The 19,236-nt window shown below is 41.0% G+C and overlaps 1 protein-coding gene across 1 annotated transcript; it reads right to left on the bottom strand.

Annotated features, from left to right (window-relative positions):
* Positions 1 to 624: 624 nt before the first annotated feature.
* Positions 625 to 18,867, bottom strand: LOC108674501 (anillin; the record flags this gene model as incomplete). Its single annotated transcript, XM_018162459.2, is given in 21 exon segments — positions 625 to 1,975; positions 2,229 to 2,401; positions 2,787 to 2,981; positions 3,335 to 3,517; positions 3,790 to 4,004; positions 4,221 to 4,350; positions 4,695 to 4,850; positions 5,117 to 5,248; positions 5,613 to 5,741; positions 6,186 to 6,290; positions 6,575 to 6,713; positions 6,914 to 7,028; positions 7,137 to 7,292; positions 7,533 to 7,679; positions 8,955 to 9,072; positions 9,371 to 9,501; positions 10,436 to 10,542; positions 10,673 to 11,028; positions 11,190 to 11,477; positions 17,000 to 17,847; positions 18,720 to 18,867. Coding segments are annotated over 21 exon segments (4,095 nt in total), but the record flags the coding sequence as incomplete, so codon positions are not given.
* Positions 18,868 to 19,236: the final 369 nt, after the last annotated feature.

Genomic DNA, 19,236 nt, shown 5'->3' on the forward strand with positions numbered 1-19,236 from the left:
CAACTTCCTTAACATCTTAAACTAGTATAACACTAAAATTTTCAATTAGAATAACATTTTCAATAGTAACTATTACTAACTAATAACCATCAAGTATTGAGCCCTATTTTTATCAATGACTAGTGAAGGTCTAATTTAAATTTGTCAAATGCTGGGCGTGATATAGCCTCATGCCCCTCATGATATTGATATGCAAAATACCAATTCATTTTCCAAGTCTTCTGAAGTTCTGACATTAGAAGCTAGAAAGCAACCGTGTTAATAAATTTGTACTACAATGGACTGAAATCACTGAATGGAGTAAGGACATGAATGATTACTTTATCCTAACCACTGACTGTAATAGAAAAATTCGACTGACGACATGTGTTAACTTGGCAAGTTCATAATTTTCAGCGACACTTTTTAGCAGCTGATCCCCAGCATTCTCGGAAGAAATTTATGGTCCGGAAAACTCGAGACTCGAGTTGCAACAAAAAAGCTTATGAGTGAGGAATTTTGATCTTAAACTCATAAATTTAGTTTTTTCCCTCATTAACAGATCTTTTTTAGACTATGAAGCACATAGGATCGGAACCATGTATCGGAGTACAGAAACGTGTGAAGGGATTGAAAATGTCAATAATTGCGAATAAAATTTTATTTCTTCTTGTTTTCCAAGAAAAGCTCATAATATAAGATATTCATGTTACCGAATAGTTCAATATAATAAAAGTTTAGACTTATCCCATGAGAGCTTCTCATTGTAAGTAACCGTAGAATAAGAAAAGAATGCGTTAATGTTAAACATTGGTTAGTCGGTAAGTTAAGTCTTTGAAACAAAGTTCTAATGCACAAATATAAATCATTTATGGTAAAGATATCAGAAGATAAATTTATCATTAGCATATCTCCAGAATCTTCACGCATACATAAATCATTCAGCTTGTAGTATATGGCTGCGTGATGGTAACTTGGTAATCCCGTAGAAGACAGATAACGTGAGACACAATGTGACAAAGCTCAAGCAAGCATTAGATCGAAATCAATATGGTTTAAAATATATTACGTTAGAACAATGATTGAAAACCAAAAACGGTGTCCTAATATCGAAATACATTGAAACGTGATTCTTCTTGGGAACTGAGTAGATGTGAACGAAAGTGTTTGCCACACAGTTCATTTTCCTTGGTGTATATATTAATGATAATCAAAACGCAAAATTATATTTACATACACAAAATAACCTTCATAATCAGATTGGCAAATAAAAAAAAGTTAGTTAGAAGCACCAACGAATTTTTTTCTGTAGGTGTGAGCTCCTACAGATGCTACCCTCATATATACCTACTGCATAAAAAGCAGAGAAACAAGCTTCCGCAATGCAAGTCAACGAACACACAAACTTTGCACTAAAGTTTGAAGGCATTTCACCTGTAGTCTTGTCTGAGAGTCAATGTTAAAATCAATTCCCTTCAAATGACATCCCTTACTTAATAATTAACTACACTAGAATATAGATTTTACAAAAAAAAAATCATCGCAATCAAGGGAAGATCTTGTTTTGCATTTTACCATAAACCTCTCCCTTCGTCTGTGGAAACTCATATCCAATAAATTGAATATTTAAGTAATGAACGCGAAACATTTGCGAAGTTACTCGCAGTTTACCAGCACGCATTCGTGATCATTTTCATATAATCAAACGGTAGTTTTGATTCATATAATCAAAAACGGTTTCATATAATCAAAACGGTAGGGGCATATTTCCCTTCAGTAAATTACACACCGAATATACTCTTCGCTTCATACGGATTAAGCCTTGTCTGCATCAGACTGATGTCCAGGTAGTGTAATGCCGCAGGCGCTTTTCTAGACACGGTAATGATCAGGTCTGGTGGCTTGAGGGTCCCAAGCCCGAATATTGGCCAGTGCGACGTTGAACTTGCGGCACCACTCTACTCGCTCCTCCGAGCTGTCCGCTGACAACAAAAGCCTGTGATTGAATCATGGATTAGCATTGGGAGTCACTGCAGGCGATTTGTGCGGCGCAAAATTGAAAGAAAGGCATATATATATATACCACATCCAAAACATTCAACTAAATCTAAGGCACTTACTTAGTTGCTAGAATATTCGATTTGATTCAAGATTTCATGAAAAATAACAATGCTGAGAAATATTTCATAAACAATGTGATGACAAGAGACGCTTCACAATCAGCTCGAAGAAGACGGATAGCATCTCACTTGGTTATGGTGGTGTTGGCAGCGATCTCAGTGACAAGAGAGTTGGTGTCGCCAGCCTCGGTGGGTCTAATGGTCGTCATAAGCATAGTGTGGGGCCGCGCACACACGTCTCGAGAGACCAGCTCCACACGGCGCGTGCTCACCAACTTCAGGGGTACGAACTGAACGCAATCCTGCGCGACATAACACAGAAAATAGCGAGCAAAACTAATGAATGTAGAAATTGCATGATGGTTGAGACACTTGTACTGCATATACAGCATATCTGATATTGAGTAATATACAAGATGATTTTATGTTAAAAAAATGTTCCAGCAGTTAGAAAAAGATGACAAACGTGCTAATTAAAAGTTGAATGATTGCTAATGGTTGCAAAAGGATGTTTCAAGTCGAATCTCTTTAGAGTTGCACTGACAATTTGGGCACTCGTCACGCCCTTCACTTGCTCTCACCACACCCTTCACTAGCACTCACCCCAAACATTTAAGTGTTGCAGAAATCATGTAAGCTTGGAGCAGCCACGTTAAATTAGAGAGCTGAATCCAAACGACAACTCACCTGCTTATTCTCCTGGTCTGGATAGCTCCAGAATTTGAGCGACGGGCCGTCCAGCACCGCCCAGCGCCGCGTCCAGGCGCCCAGTCCTCCTACGTCCTGGAAGACCGTCAGGAAGCCTCGGAACGAGATGCCTCCTTGCATGCTCACCTGCACCTTCATCAGCAGGTGCCCACTGAAAGGCGACACCGACGGAACCTTGGGACCAATTAGAAACGTTAGCAAATAGTTGCGAGAGAATCGATTCGAAATTTATTCGATGGAAGTTATAGATTTCCATTAGAGTCTGAAATATTTCTAAAAGTTCAATCAGGATCAGGAACCAATCATATAATGAAAAAAAAATGTAATTAATTAAAACTCGTACAATGAAGAGGTTGATCACAGGAGTGATCACTGCCAGAGGAGCTTACAGAACGTTATTCGATGGAAATAGCTGCAATCAGCGTAAATTAAAATAAATATTAATATTTAACAGCAGCCTTCCTTTCTCATTTATTATGTTGCAGCAAAAGAACAAGAAACATATGTAAGACAGAGGAAGTTCATACCTTCTCAAGAGCCCAAGCGCCCCTGTCTAGGGACGCTATGGTGAGGTTGGTGAAGCCCAGGAGATGGAAGGCGGAGGGGCGGGAGCTAGAGGACGAAGTGCCACTGCTGATGGGCGAGCCACGATCGTTGCGCTGATGCTGCTGCAGGCGCTTCAGAGGCGTCAACTTCAAGCGACTTTGATCCTTGAACAGAATATAATTTTAGTAAACAAATTGTTTATTATAAGAAGCAAACTGCTTTCAAATTAAGATTATAGGAAAATGGTGATCCCAGTGTTAGCAATTACATGAAGTTTGAGTAAACTTTTGAGTCAGAAAAATGTAGTTGGTACCCATACCACTTCTCAGGAGTACTTCAACAGATACACATTTATTTGGGTAGAGTTTCTCGAAACCGCGTTCCTGTAGGAATGAAAGAAAACTATCCTAAATCAATTGATGAAGGAGACTCTCACTTTTTTGAGGTTACTGTGCGGCGTAGTAACGGGAGAAGTCATCTTAAAGCCATAAACTTCGACAACAATGGCAAAGTCTGGCTTTAGGTTTTCTAGAGCGACGTTGTTGGGGAAACTGATGACGCCATTGATAACACAACTAGGCGTGCTCTGCACATCCGTGGCCAACACAACATCCCGTTGCTTCACCAGAACCAGCACATGGTGATTGCCTTCTGTAGATGGAAAGTGATATGATAGAACTGGTTATGGCCAAAGAGGTAAGGAGCTTTGATTTACATGTTCTGTTTGAGCTATTCAAGTCATGTTACAGACAGTAAGCAGATTGTAGTAAGTATCTCAATCATAGAGGGAACACATACAAAACTAGAAATTAGGTTATGATACACAAGCCAGGTTATAGACACCGAGCTGCTGTACAAGGCTCTCACCGTTGATGCCTCTTTTAAGGAAGTCTTGGTTAAGTGGCAGTGTAATGTTGGAGATGTGCACGCTGCCCTGCGTTGTGTCCGAGTCGTCGTCGCAGTTCATGGAAAGCATGGCGGCCTCGGTTTTGACGCGCTGAATAGAGAATCAACTTGAGGTTAACAACAAATGACATAACAACTTACGATGAAACTAGAGAAAGAAAAAGATTGAAATCGTTATGTTATTAAATGGTTAAAATATGTTGCAATGCTGTCAGTTTCATTTCCCTTTTCCCCAATAATCAGTTTGCAATACCTATAGAAAGCAAGAATACATTTTTAAAACTTATAAAAGGGCCGGCAAGTTAACTAGAGAAGGATTTCAATACTAGGCTTTGTGTGTAGATAGACCTGAGGTGTTGAAAAACGTAAAATAACTTTTTTTACGTTTAATCCCTGTTTTCCATACACTTCATAAATTAATGAATATTTTTTAACCTGTATCTCGGCCAGCAGTGCCATGCGGCGGTGCGTAGCCACCAGCAGGAGCTTCTCAGCCTCGACGTGATGAGTGTCACCGCGGAGCTCCAGCCTTTGCTCGGCCACACACGCCGCGACGCATGCTTGCTGCATGATGCGCAGCTCGTTGCTTTCCTGAAAACATAAGAGTAAAAGTAATACTCACCTCTCAGCACAATTTAGTGAAAAAAAATCGGATTTCTCAAGTTACGTTCAAGCGCAGCCTACTAAGGCGAGGCATAAGTAGGTGCATAATTTTGGTAGTTTATGATAGAACACAACAGTTTTTTTTTAGTCTAAAACTCTATTGAGCCAAACGTGCTCTAAATTACAACGTTCAAGTCAGAAAATTACTCCAGTTGGACAATTTGTTCCCTATTTTTTAAAGATTTTACTGGTACCTGTTCGTAGAGGACTCTTATTTTAGCAGAAGCAGCTACGGAAGGACTCTCAGGGGCAGGACTAGCAGGACTGCACACCTCCCTCTGTGCGGGCCGATGGATCACCTGGCGCACTGGAGTGCAAGACATCTCCTGTGCCAATACAACGCAGGTCAAGGAACACATGTTAGGAGCGGGGAATAAACAACACCGATGACTGCACAAGATAAGTAACAAGCCACAGACCACTATGTTTTACATACATTTTCACAATGAATCAAAAGACCTTAAATAAGAACGAGACTTTGTCGCAAATCCTACAGGCAATGGTGATATGAGGATTCATTGTATAACTCAGTAGCGACACATGTCGAATTCGTTAATGTTTGGCCGGTGGTTAATTTCAGATCATTTCTAATCACGATTTAAAAAACACCCGTAGAAAAAATCCACGAAAAAATTACAGCTGTTTGCATAGAGAGTAAAGCTTTTATAAATCAAAGAGGCAGGAACTAACAGCTTGTCGTTGCTTTCTGTACATGGAGACGGTGTGGACGAGGGGCGTCTGACTGCCCGAGTCTGGCTTGGAAGGCGAGGCGCTGATGCGCGGCGTCTTGTATTGGTTGTGGCCCTGCACCGCGTCGCCCTGTGGGCCAACAAAAAAATGTAAAGTCCAAGCCGGTTAATCAACAAGACGTTAGGCCGATAAAAGATTGATGAGAAAACGAAAATGGAGTAAACTTCAAAATCGATTCTTCAGAAAAAAAAATACAAAAGATGACCTACTTACAGCAAAGCTGCGTTGTATGTAACAAGGGAAGCAATGCTGAATCTAGGAAGAATATTGGTAGGACTATTAGTGAAAAAATAGCCAAAAATATGGGCAAAATACAAGGTTGACTTACATAAGACGAGAATTTTTAAGCAAAATAAGCGCATGATTAGTTCTATAGAAGAAATATTAAAGGATCTTGAGAAAATCTTGGTGCGGATAAGAGATAAATATAATGCGACGAGGAAATGGTAAATGTAGCATGTTATTTAGAAGAGACAAATGGAATGTGATAAGGTAATAATCATCAAGTCTGACCTGTTCTTCGCGGTGTCGCTTAGGAGGCGTGACGTGAGATGCACTGTCATCACTGAAAGCCTCGTCCAGAGCGGCGCTGGTGTCACTGCAAGCCTCGGTCTCGTCCTAGAGGCGGAAGAGCTTGCATTTAACAACCCTATTCTCATCCCTTAGGTTCTGGCTTCCCTCTGTTATTACTTGCAATACTTTATAACTTACTAGACCAGTTTCAATTCATTTTATTAACTGAATTTGTTTATATCATGTTATAACAGTAAATTATATCGGAATACCAACAAAGAAAAAACATTGGAAAATTATTTTGATAAATACAACGCTGACAGTTCTTGACCGTCATGCAATGAAGCTCACAAATAGAACAACAGTTCAAGTTTGAAAACATATTTTACCATTTCTTCAGCGTTCTCTGGAAGTGTCGTCATAATCCTTTGGTTGTCTCTGTTGCTCTGAGCAATTTTCTGTATTTTAGTGCCCAGGCTGTCGACTGAGATGCAAGTAGCGTCAACAGTGGCCTCACTGCTGCACGAGCTGGAGAAAACAAGACCAATGAGAACGCCTATGAAGTATTATTAGAACAAAATTCAGTTCACAATTTGGGCATACAGAAACAATTACCTTGACAAATTTGCTTTGTTGCTAGTTAACTCGGCAAGGCTGTTATAATCACGAATATAATGAAAGATATTCAATAAGGAAAGAGTCCCGTATGAGCTACGCTTGATGCCCACCTTTCATCAGGGAAATTCTCCTTATCAGAAAGGGACTCAAAATCAGAAAGTCCAGGGTAGAGACAGCCAGGCTTGACGCACAGCTCGAAGCTCTTCTCGTTGTGGGATTGCCAGTCTGCAGATAATGTTTTGAAGATAAAAGATACGATCGGCAATATGGCAGGATGCAAGATACGGTCAGCAATATGGGAGGATACATGATACGGTCAGCAATATGGGAGGCAGCAAGGGGGAGGGGGCATGCAGTCATCAGTGTAGGGGGGAAGTTCCTCAGCATAAGTTCGTGGAGGCTTTGGAGGTCCTGGAGAGAGAGGCTCCGTGCTGGCACAGTAGGAATCTTCACTCTCTGGATACTCGGAGTCTGAGTGTTCATGGTCCTCTGGTGGAATAACGCGGAAAATAATTACATATTATAATCGGTAAAACGGTGGCAGAATTAAGTAGTAAGAAATGAGTGGAATGTGCAGCTCCCTGGCACACTAAAAAGAACTCACACATGGATATGATGCATTAACTATCTATTAAAAAAATAATATTACACATATTTTTGACCTATTCAAGTCAAGCTACCAAATGTTTATTCATCGTAACTAAAATGCTTCGTCCTGGTGAGCCCCACCAATTTGAGGAGTGTCTGCCTTGGAGAATCTGTTGCGCAGCGCCTCCATCTCCCTGCGCTTCTGCTGCTGCCAGGCGTCATCGCTTGTGACAGCAGTCTCAACTGCAGTAGACGCCCTCACCTCCAGAGCGTCGCGGTACCTCGATACTGTAATGCAAATTCTTAAATAACTTCACGTAAAAAGAGAAATATAAATTTGCGTTTCCTCCAAACATAATTGAGTCACATTGAAACCATTAGTAATAACTTGATTTCATATGCATTTCCAAATAGGATGAAAGAGTTTACTGCAGTGTCACAGTAACGAAGGTTCAACCCTTTGTTCTCACAATCAAATGTTATCATTGTCCAATAATGTCTAGTTTACCCAGGCCCTCACTGGAGTGAACACAGATGAACCCACAATATTGAATCCTCCCATTAACTAGAGTCTAATTAAATCGAATTCCCGGTGCTTGCTGATTATTTTTCAAGGGATTTATTTAAGTCAAGTAAAGTTTATTCAATTTCTTCTACTTGATATGCTTCTGCTCCACCCACACACTCTATCCCAAGTTTGCAGCCTTTAGTTTGAAATCAATTTGAACCATTTGTTCAGGGTTCTCTTTATTGCAACTAAATATTCCATAATAACCCGCCAGTTCATTATCAGTAAAAACGTGTTTAATTCAAGTTGAATTTTGTTAAAAAGTTAATAGCAACTTTTTAAAGAAGATCCAATGAAGAAATATCCAGTTAATGTTGAGAAAATACCCGTGACCTCGAGAAAACAGTTGGGGAAAATAGCTTATCAGACAAACAAACAATATCACGGGAGTTGAAAATTACATGAAAAATAATATACGTTTAAAAATTACTTTTTAAAGATAACACTTCCAAAGAATCCAGCATCTCCAATCTTACAGATGTACAATGAATTTCTCATCTAATTTTTGAAAATTAAAAAAAATTACTTTTCAATTTTTTTAATATAAATTTTTTTAATATATACATATTTTTCAAAATTATTTATTCTGTTAAATAATTCATGCATTGCCTCTGATTTCACACAAGTGTGCAAAATTTCAGATCAATTAGACAGGTAAAAGTGTGTCAAATATCAGTTATAAGCTTTGTAACTGACAAAATTATTTTTTCAATTTTTTTAATATTGAAAAAAAAAATTTTTTAATTTTAAAAATCATTTATTTTGACATTTGATTAATGCATTGTCTCCAACTTTACACAAATGTGCAAAATTTCAGATCGATAGGATAAGTAGAAGTGCATTAAATTTCGATTACAAGATTTGTAGCAGACAGACAGACAGACAAACAGACAAACAAGAAGTGAAGTTAAAGAGAAGTGTTGAAATTAACAAGAATTACAATAACATTCAACTATGAATTAAATGATTATAAAGGCCAATGAAACATGACTTGCCAGTGCTGCCTCCAGAGGGAGCGGCGTGTCGTGCAGAGCTGGGCATCGCAGGCACAGAGTGGTGGACGCTGGCTGGTGCTTTCTTGTATGCTGGAGCTGGGCCGCAACTCTGCAGCATCTGATGGACATTCAATTGTCAATACACAAGTTTCATGTGCACAAAACCTTAGGTGCACACCATTAAAGAAGCTGATCTTCACAATGGTTCAATTTGACAATAAACTAGTTTTAACCAAGAATTAAAGGCATCACGATGATAAGGTTGACCTGGATTGAAAACAACCGCGGACACTTGAGAAATGTGAATGAAATTCGTATGCCAGTCTACAGTAGGAAAGAGTTTTGTTTATGTTAAACTAAAAACGAGTTACCGGTAAATCATCTAAACTTGGGGGTAATGTGACAATAGGTCGAACCTTAGCAGGAACAGGCTGTCCAAATGGGGCTTTAGGCAGCAGCGCGTCCTCGCCACGCTTCTCGAATATCTGACGCCGGCCTTGCACGGACAGCTCTGCAGGGTCCTTCTTGGCCACGGCCTCAGCCGGGGCTGCACCATCAGCAGAGAGGGGATCGTGATGTCATTGTCATCATTTGATGGCGAGATATGATTACATGATCATATGATATGTTGTGGTGAAATAATGTGTAATCCATGAAAGTGTAGTAAAAAGTAAAATTAGACGATAAAAACGTTCAGCAAGCACCTAGAGTTCAAGAAGAAATGCTAACTGTAGCTGTTGTAACAGGATGTTTGCCAAAATAAGTGTGAAGGCTTGCACAGATCCCGTTAACAACCTTCATGCCAAATGGCCATTAAAAACTGTGATAATTATTTAGCAAACATTATGCGGAAAGTCATTTAAGTATCACTGATGATCAAAACCTATAAATTTCTCCACATCTGAACAATAAACGTAATCTTCTGTACAATAACAGCTCAAGCCTTGCGTGCAGTTGCACTAGATCATGTGGTAAGGTTTGACTCGCTTGATAGGCCCTATGTTTCAAATAACTTATGAAGAATGTCAATTAAATCATCGATACAAATGCATACCAGATAATTTAATTTTAGAAATCAAACGTTAGTAACGATAGAACTCTTGAAACTTCGTCACAAGTCAGGCTACTGTGCCGGCACGGTTATTATACAACAGTGAGGCCAATTTAAAGCCTATACAAATTCCGAAGCGAGGTGTCCATTAGAGTTTAGAGCAAGGGAGGATTGAAGGCTACGCCGACAGGATACGAGCGACTTTGTGGTTCGCTATCACTCACGTCTAACCTCGCATCTTCCTTCAGCTACTAGCGGGAGGTGGACAAGCTGACGGAAGTCCGACGTATATTTCTACTGTGTACACTGTAGAACTAAAATAAAAATACCATCATGATTGAAGAAAAAGCTGGAAACTATATTGATATCTACATTATCTAGTAAACAACTTGCATCGTTTACACTTAGTGTGTGGGTATGCAAAGCTTACCGCCCATGGCGACAGCGAAGGCAGCAGCTCGTTCCTTAACAGAAGACTGATGAGGAGCATCCAACAGAGGCACGGTTTCAGGCATAGGACAAACTCCCTTCACAATCCTGTAAGCCATCAACAAATTATCTTTAGGACAACGCAAAAATCATGTAATGAAAAAGTCAATAAGATCACTAATATGCACACCAAATTTCGTTGCAATAAAAAATGCACAGATTACAATTCAATTCTTACTCGCGGCCGCCAGCGCCAGAAGAAACAGGTTGTTTTGTGGGGCTCCTGCCACGACCAGCTGCACCAGACGCCACCGCGCTGGCTGGAGGAGCGGCAGCAACACTCGCATTCTTGACAGGACTCACAGATCGGCCTCTGGCAGCAGTCTGGGGCTGAAACTGTCTCCCGGAGCTAGGGATACCATTCGGTCCAAAGACTTGTGCCTTCTGCGGACTTGTGGCCGTAGAGGACGCGGTCACGGCCTTTTTAGGACTGCAGGATCGCGCCCTGACGTGCTGTCGGTCAGGCGAGCTCTCACGGATCTGCTCTTCCCAACGACTGCAGAGCCGCTCTACCAACTTGGGGCTCGTCGCTCTCTAGTATACGAGACATTCGTTATTAGCGCTACAAAGTTTTGACGGACACTCACTTGATTACAATCTCAAATATTCATGAACAAATTATCTATGTCAATATCATTACACATAAAAATAAACAAGGCAGCACTCGAAGTTGTCGCAGTTCAATGAGCAATCACCATTTGGTTGGAACGAGTGCTTGCTTCAGCAACGTCAGAGTTTGGCGTTGTTTTCAGCACACAAGATAAGATCTTGGGCGCGGAGCTGAGACCTGACAGACCAAGCGATGGGTCCTGAACAGAACTGCAAGGGGCGCTGTGATCGCCAGCAGAGACGGGACGGCATGCGCGTCCTGTAGAGGGAGGCGCGGGGGGCGCTGCGCCGGGCTCCTGTTCACGCTTGTCATATTCTTTCTTGAACTCGTACACAAGGCGCGATTTGGACTCAGGAGTGTAGCCTTGTGCCTCCTAGCAAACAAAAATAACATGTTTTATAAAAACAGATCTGCCAATTGAATTTTGAAACGCAGGACTCGTAGCTGGAATAGAATAAACTGCGGCCAGGCGCTCCTGAGAAATGCTTCATTGCAAAAAAAAAAATCTGGAACGCAAATGCACCATCGCTCGTACGTGATCCAGCACTGGAAACAACAGCATACAGCCAGGTACCTGTACATCGTACAGCCCGGCTCTGTACAGCCAGGTCCCTGTACAGAGTACAGCCAGGTCCCTGTACAAAGACCACGTGACGGGTCCTGAACAGAACTGCATGAGGCGCTCTGATCGCCAGCAGATACGGGACGGCACGCGCGGCCTGTGGAGGGAGGCGCTGCGCCGGGCTCCTGCTCACGCTTGTCATATTCTTTCTTGAACTCGTACACAAGGCGCGATTTGGACTCGGGAGTGTAGCCTTGGGCCTCCTAGCAAACAAAAATAACACGTCTTTGTAAAACAGATCAAATCAATTGAATTATTGAAACGCAGGACTCACAGTTGGAATTGAATAAACGGCTACCATGCGCTCCAGAGGCTTCATTGTAAAAAAATTATGGAACGCAAATGCACCATCGCTCGGACGTGATCCAGCACTGGAAACAATAGCATACAGCCAGCTACCTGTACATCGTACAGCCCGGCTCTGTACAGCCAGGTCCCTGTACAGAGTACAGCCAGGTCCCTGTACAGTGTACAGCCAGGTAACTGTACATAATACAGCCAGGTCCCTGTACCTTATCCTGCTCGGTGCCGACATCGAGCTAATCCCGGGCCCCATCACCTAGTGCCCCACCTGCACCACACGTATAACATCTTCTCGCGTGGGTGGGGGATCTGTCCCATGCAACAATTGCAAACGCTGGTTTCACCTCAAGTGTCATTAGCTTCTAGCCCTTCAGCACTATACCAGCAACTGGAACAGCTCGTTGTGCCTGCCATTTGCCAACATATCCGCGCTGCAAATCCACCCGCGTACACCGGTCCCCCACTCGCCGGTGCGGCTCCCGGCTCATCCGCTACCTGGCTTCTCTCACCGCCTCACCCAGTCGCTCGACCTCAAGCCAGCACACAGCCAATCCGCCATCAAATCCTCAACGTCCTACAACTCAACATTGATGTAAAACGCACCAAGAACGTCGAATTTATGATGAGTTCGGGAATTCCTAGTCCCCGGTCACGCTGATGCGCCGCCTACTCAAACAATACATGACTCCAACAAAATTCACGTCGCCTTTAAACAAGAGACAAAGATCAGGCACAAGACAGCATCCATCCCAAACTACACTGCCATTAGACAAGATAACCATACCAACATACACGGAGAAGGTGGTGGATTGATTACATTCAACAACAATAATATAGCCTAACTGAAGAAAACATAGAACATCACAATCCCAACACAAGTAGACAGGCAAACAGAACTACAAGCATTTCACATCCAGACAGGATACAAAAAAAAAACATTATCCTCATCAACATATACATTCCTCCAGAACACTCACAGTCACACTAAACAACACCATCATACCACACACACATGAAACCAAGATTCTGGGTGTCACTTACAACACTTCCATGTCTTTCGGGCCACACATACCGTACAGAACGTAAAAACAAAATGCAGACCGAGGCTAAACACACTCAGAGCCCTCACAGGAACAACATTCGGACAGAACAAAGAAACCCTCGCACTAGTGTACAAACAATACATACGCTCAGTGCTGGACTATGCAAGTCTAGCCAGGTGAACCCATGATTTCACCCACACTTCACAAACACCTACAAATCATACAAAACACAGCCCTCAGAATCGCACTTGGCAGCACGCAAACCACACCATCCAGCCACGTCCATGCAGAAACCATTGAACACTTTCAAATAGTGTTGTTGGTTGTTCAATAGTGGCGATTGAACTCTATTGAACACTATCATAAACCACTGATAATTAAGTCAGCGCACATGTAACCGATGTAGCAGTGAGTTGTCCGTTCGAGACCAACCATGTCTCCTCCGTCTTCCGATGGCATCACGGGTTTTCCGTGTGAAAAAAAAAATAAAATTGTTGACTCCTGTGAAGTGTGATTCAACTTTATTTTCAACTGAATCCTTCTTCTGAAAGAACAGCTAGACATGAAAGGAAACCAATTTCTTGCGTCAGAACTCCACAACCCCCTCAGCCCCTGCTACCACATTCAGCATCTACCTCCAACCTAGACAAATAGCTATCACTCCATGTTTATCTACTATCTCACATTAAACATGTTTGGTTAAAAATAATGCCAGTTTTATTAAGGACTTCTTTTGAGTTTAATCTCTCAAGCTTTCTGATAAGCGGTACAATAATAGGGTCAATGTGTCTTAAAATTTGTCCAAATGAAAGGTTAGATAAATCCTGCGATGCGTTTCGCTCATCACTGAGCATCTTCAGGCAACGAACACATTATCCCACATTACTCAACTTACCCAGCTCGATACAAATTGCCAACACTCCATACAACTACTATCTCACAATAATTAATTCCATATCTCCGCCCACAGACCCAACCAACTTCATCAAATGCATACACACACACACCTAACCTGGAACACACTCTCGAATCCACACTCAACAATATCACAGATGACGTACGGCCAGACATCAGCAATACAGAAAAGCACTTAAACCGTGCAGACAGGGTGTATCTCAGCAGATTCCGCTGTAGTCAACATCCCTCGCTAAACGCTTACAAACACCGCCTGGACAGCACTCAAACGGACCTGTGCCCCCAATGTCACGCACTCCCCCACACCGTCAAGCATCTTCTGCTGGAGTGCCCGGAGCTGGCAGCACCCAGGCTCCGGGCAGGCATAACATCCGTCGCACAGTTTTGGTCCGAGCCGGCTCAAATGGCGGCTTTCATGGTGTGAGCAGGACTCGGGGAACATCAATTAACAACAACAGTGTAAACTTCAATTGGGGGTGACGCATTGATCAAATTATAGAAAGAAAGAAATACATTGCTTATTTCACTGAAATATTACCTATTTCTCCAGCAACAAAACCATCCTGTTTAACTGGTCAAAGAGAAGGTGGTGGATTGATTACATTCAACAACAATAATATAGCCTAATTGAAGAAAATGTAGAACATCACAATCCCAACACAAGTAGACAGGCAAGCAGAACTTCAAGCATTTCACATCCAGACAGGATACAAAAAACACATTATCCTCATCAACATATACATTCCTCCAGAACACTCACAGTCACACTAAACATGCAACACCATCATACCACACACACATGAAACCAAGATTCTGGGCGTCACTTACAACACTTCCATGTCTTTCGGGCCACACATACAGAACATAAAAACCTGTGCCCCCAATGTCATGCACTCCCCCACACCGTCAAGCATCTTCTGCTGGAGTGCCCGGAGCTGGCAGCACCCAGGCTCCGGGCAGGCATAACATCCGCCGCTCAGCTTTGGTCCAAGCTGGCTCAAATGGCGGCTTTCATGGTGTGAGCAGGACTCGGGGAACATCAATTAACAACAACAGTGTAAACTTCAATTGGGGTGACGCATTGATCAAATTATGGAAAGAAATAAATACATTGCTTATTTCACTAAAATATCACCTATTTCTCCAGCAACAAAACCATCCCGTTTAACTGGTCAAGTTTGGTGACCTACCAAAGGTCCGAAATAGGAAAGTGTAATCACAATGTTAGCTGCTAATTCACAAGGCAGAGAAGTCAATCACAAGAGCTAAATTAGAGCATCTGGAAGTTCATCCAACAGACCAGCACATGACGCAGACAGCAGCACTACTATTCATCATCTGACTGATTGTGACTTAGCTTGATAAATTGGAAGAACCAAAGAATACACAGCTTTGTACAATCTCTTGTTGGATTAAGACAGTTTAGACAGCCAATTATTAAATGAAGAACGTTCACAAGCAAAAATCTCATTCTAAAATAAAAAAAAAATTTCAAACGTAGCATGAGGCCTCATTTAACGCATACAAGCACTCGTGCTTCCTTGCAGTTCCTTTGTATTCTGCCTATTACATTCATAAATACTTGCAAATTTCTTTTTATTTTCAACTACAAGCTTCCAAGATCTTAGATTAACTACAAAAAAAAAAAAATTCTACAGGCTGATACAAGCTGGAGTGAAAGCTACAACAACAACTATCACTGCGGATAAATCTATGAGCAAACAACGCACAATATGTATACAGGCCAGACATCTGCATATTACAAGCGTTATGGTGAGAAGAGAAAGGTGACTATAGAGGTAAGGATCAAAATTATGACTTCTCAACCATTGACAATTCTAGAGCAAACTTGCACATTCACTGGAACACTACGAACATAAATTAGAAAACATAAGGGCGACCTCTAATCTATATGCATGATCTTTATGTCATGCACCGTGGCTCGTAGCCACAATAACTGCATCCGGTGCGGGAATATTACTTGCACCCGTTCCTGGTGGTGGAATAACGAGGTGCTCAAAAACTGAGAGAAGGAGTGTTTGTGTGCAGAAGCAGAATATATTGTAAAAAGTAAAGATGGTTTAAATTGGATATTCATTTTTGAATTGGTATGTGTAATTTAAAGTTTAAAAATTATTACGGGATTCGAGATGGCGGAATTGGGGATTTAGGGGTTCGGGATGGCAGGGTTCGGGATGGCGGGGTTCAGGATGGCAGGGTTCGGGATGGCGGGGTTCGGAGTAACGGTATCCTCAAATTCGTGGAAATTTGGACAATGTTAGAAGAAATTTTGGACTAAATTTGAAGAACCCAAATTCAGAAAACTCAAATTCGATATAAGGGAATAATTAACATCTTAGGGATTGTCTATCAACGTTCAAAAGTTAGTATTCAATATGATACAAACTAAATACAAGTCAGCACGCATATGAATATATAGATCCGAACCTCATAAGATCAGAACTGCATGCTTCTATGTCATTATTAAGCATAAACAGACGGAACAAAATAAAGAAAATTACACGTAATCCATCGCTGTAGGCGAGTTCCTTTGCCCTCAGTTCTTTCGCATCACACTTCGCGTGCTCGAGATTCGAGAAAATTAGGTCCAATGAATTACGTTCACATTTCGAATTCTTGTGACTGAGATTGGCAATCATTTCATTGCTGTGGCCGCTCTTATAGAAATTTATTGAGTTATGTCGAACTCGTGTGCAATTCCGACCCAATGTCATGGCTACCATGCATTCTTCTTGCTTGAAGGCCATGAATGATGGGTTCAAAATGTCCAAATAATGTGTGAATATTCTAAAATATAATATTATATACAAAATATAATATTTCACGGAAATCCTTACTTCTCGCAGAATCTTGGAACTGGTCCCACAAAAAATGTAGAGCAATCATTGTATTGGTCATCATAAAAGCCAGTACTTGGCAACAACGCAATCCAGACTATAACTAAGAAATCACGGCTCAATAACGATTAAGGTAAAGTTTAGATGAACTTACAAGCGAGTCGATGAGTTTGCGATCCCAGAACATTTTAGAGGCTGGAGACATGTCCCTGTTAGGCCTGACAGGCCCAGAAGTAGGCAGCACTTTAGTGCTAGCAGCCAATGCCTGGTCCAGGTCAGTGCTCGCCAGTCTGGGCTTGTGGAGCGCCAACTCAATAGCTTGTTCCTTCTCAGGAGATAACACAGGCGCTTCTCCATAATGATAAGTGGGAGTGCCGGGGCTAGTTTTCTCTGCAGTGTTGCTTTGGGCAGAACTAGTCTTGCTAGTGTCAGCATGCATAGACCGGCCTTCAGATGGCAAGGACTCGCAGCAAGGAGTAGGTTCAACTACACAAGAAGAAGCAGTATAACTACTAGCTGATCTGCTGAACTCTACAGAGGAATTAGTAGCAGCAGGAGCGGCAGCAGAAGTGCAATTGGTTGGTCCATGCAAAGAAGGGTTAGTACTAGGAGATTTACTTGATACCTTAGAGCCCGAGCCAGAAGAGTGATAAGCATAGTCATCCTCCCATGCCTGCATCTCTCGTTGTCTGCGGGCAAGAGCCTTGAAACCTCTGCCAGATGCCGAGGGCGGAGATGCAGCAGAGGTTTGGACAGGCTGTGGCTGCAGGCATGAGCCTGACATGGGACGTTGACCAGATGAAGGAGCGTCAGTTTTGTTAGGGGACTTGGCAATGGAAGGATAGTTGCAGGATTTGGAAGGGGAGGCATTCAGCGATGATTTGATGGGACTGGAAGGCATTGGTGGAGCAGGTGGAGGAGGATTTAGTCTCTGGTTCTGATCTTGCTGTGCAGTTGTTGACCTCTCATTCAAAGGAACAGTTGTGTCTTCACTTTTGTTTCCTGTGATAATAAGAGTAGAATAATGACAGAACCATTCAATTTTTCAAATCGTGCATAAATTCTGTAACTTTTGTTTATGAATTTATTTGACATCAGTGAACAAAGTAAATGAATTAAAAAAATGTTAAATGTCACTTAAATCTTCCAGCCTCATTTTCATCCACCAAAGAATTACACGAATAAATGTATGCTATGTTGCAACCGCGCTTAGTTTTCTGCATTCAGGGTAGCTGACACCCATTCTAAGATCAAACTATATTAAAGCTATTCAATTGTCAAATTAGAGAAACACTGTGCAAATATATCTTTTGTATATACACTATATATAAGAACTATGTTGAACAAAAAACACAAAAGAGAATAAAAAATATCTCACTCTAAGACTAAGCCTCTATTCAACAATTTGTACGAGAGCAGTAGTGTAATATGAGAAGATTTTGCCCAATCAGCTTGTCACATTACCTAGTTGCTAAGAGCAACAAACAGCCTGATGCTTGCCACAGAATCAATTCAAATTCAGGATACCCAATGATATGAACAATTTATAGCTAATGATCAAGATAATTATAATCAATTATACAAAAATCAAGATAATTATATTTATCTTATATTTATAAAAAATATATTTATTTAAATATATTATTATAGGTATATTTATTTACCATTAATATTTTAATGATTTATTATACATGAACCCATATTGAAAAACTGGGAACCATTTTCATGCAATAAAAATCTTAATTCTGTTCCATATACAAGCTTGTTCTTGTAAATTCTTAAATTTAATGAATTAGAAAACTCCTATCAAATATATGTAATGTTTTTTAAACTTTTTAAAGGGTTTTAAGATGAACAAGGTGAACATCACTCACCTTTGTGCTTGCAGTCTGAGCTAAGAGCCAGTCCAACATGAGGTTTTGGGATATTCTCTTTATCTAAACTCTTCTTCTTGCCAGTGCCGTCTTCAGCAAGCTTGGCTGCCAGCATAGCTCGCCGTGCTTCACTGCGAGCAAGCATCCTCTAAAAGAAAATTTTCAAAAATTAATAAAGATTTAGAATTAAGCTCAGAATTTGCAGCTAAATCAAACATTACTTAATCTATCAATATGTATATAATCTAATATTGAAATTTTTTGAACATTATTACAAAATTTGCAGCAAACAAATTTTTTGTTGCATGTCCACATTCCAGCATGAAAATAACACTAATAATACTCCAGGTTATCACAATGCCAAAAACTGGTGTCACCAGAACACATACAAACTCTGCTTTTTCTTTGAATCATGATTACTTTATTAAATTTACAAGAAATTCCATCTTATACATAGCTTTTCAACTTTCTAAGAACACATGTTCTTTTAAATTATCAGATAGCAAAATAAAGTGAC

The sequence above is a fragment of the Hyalella azteca genome, unplaced genomic scaffold (genome assembly GCF_000764305.2).
Source record: "Hyalella azteca isolate HAZT.00-mixed unplaced genomic scaffold, Hazt_2.0.2 contig324, whole genome shotgun sequence".
NCBI lineage: Eukaryota > Metazoa > Arthropoda > Malacostraca > Amphipoda > Hyalellidae > Hyalella > Hyalella azteca.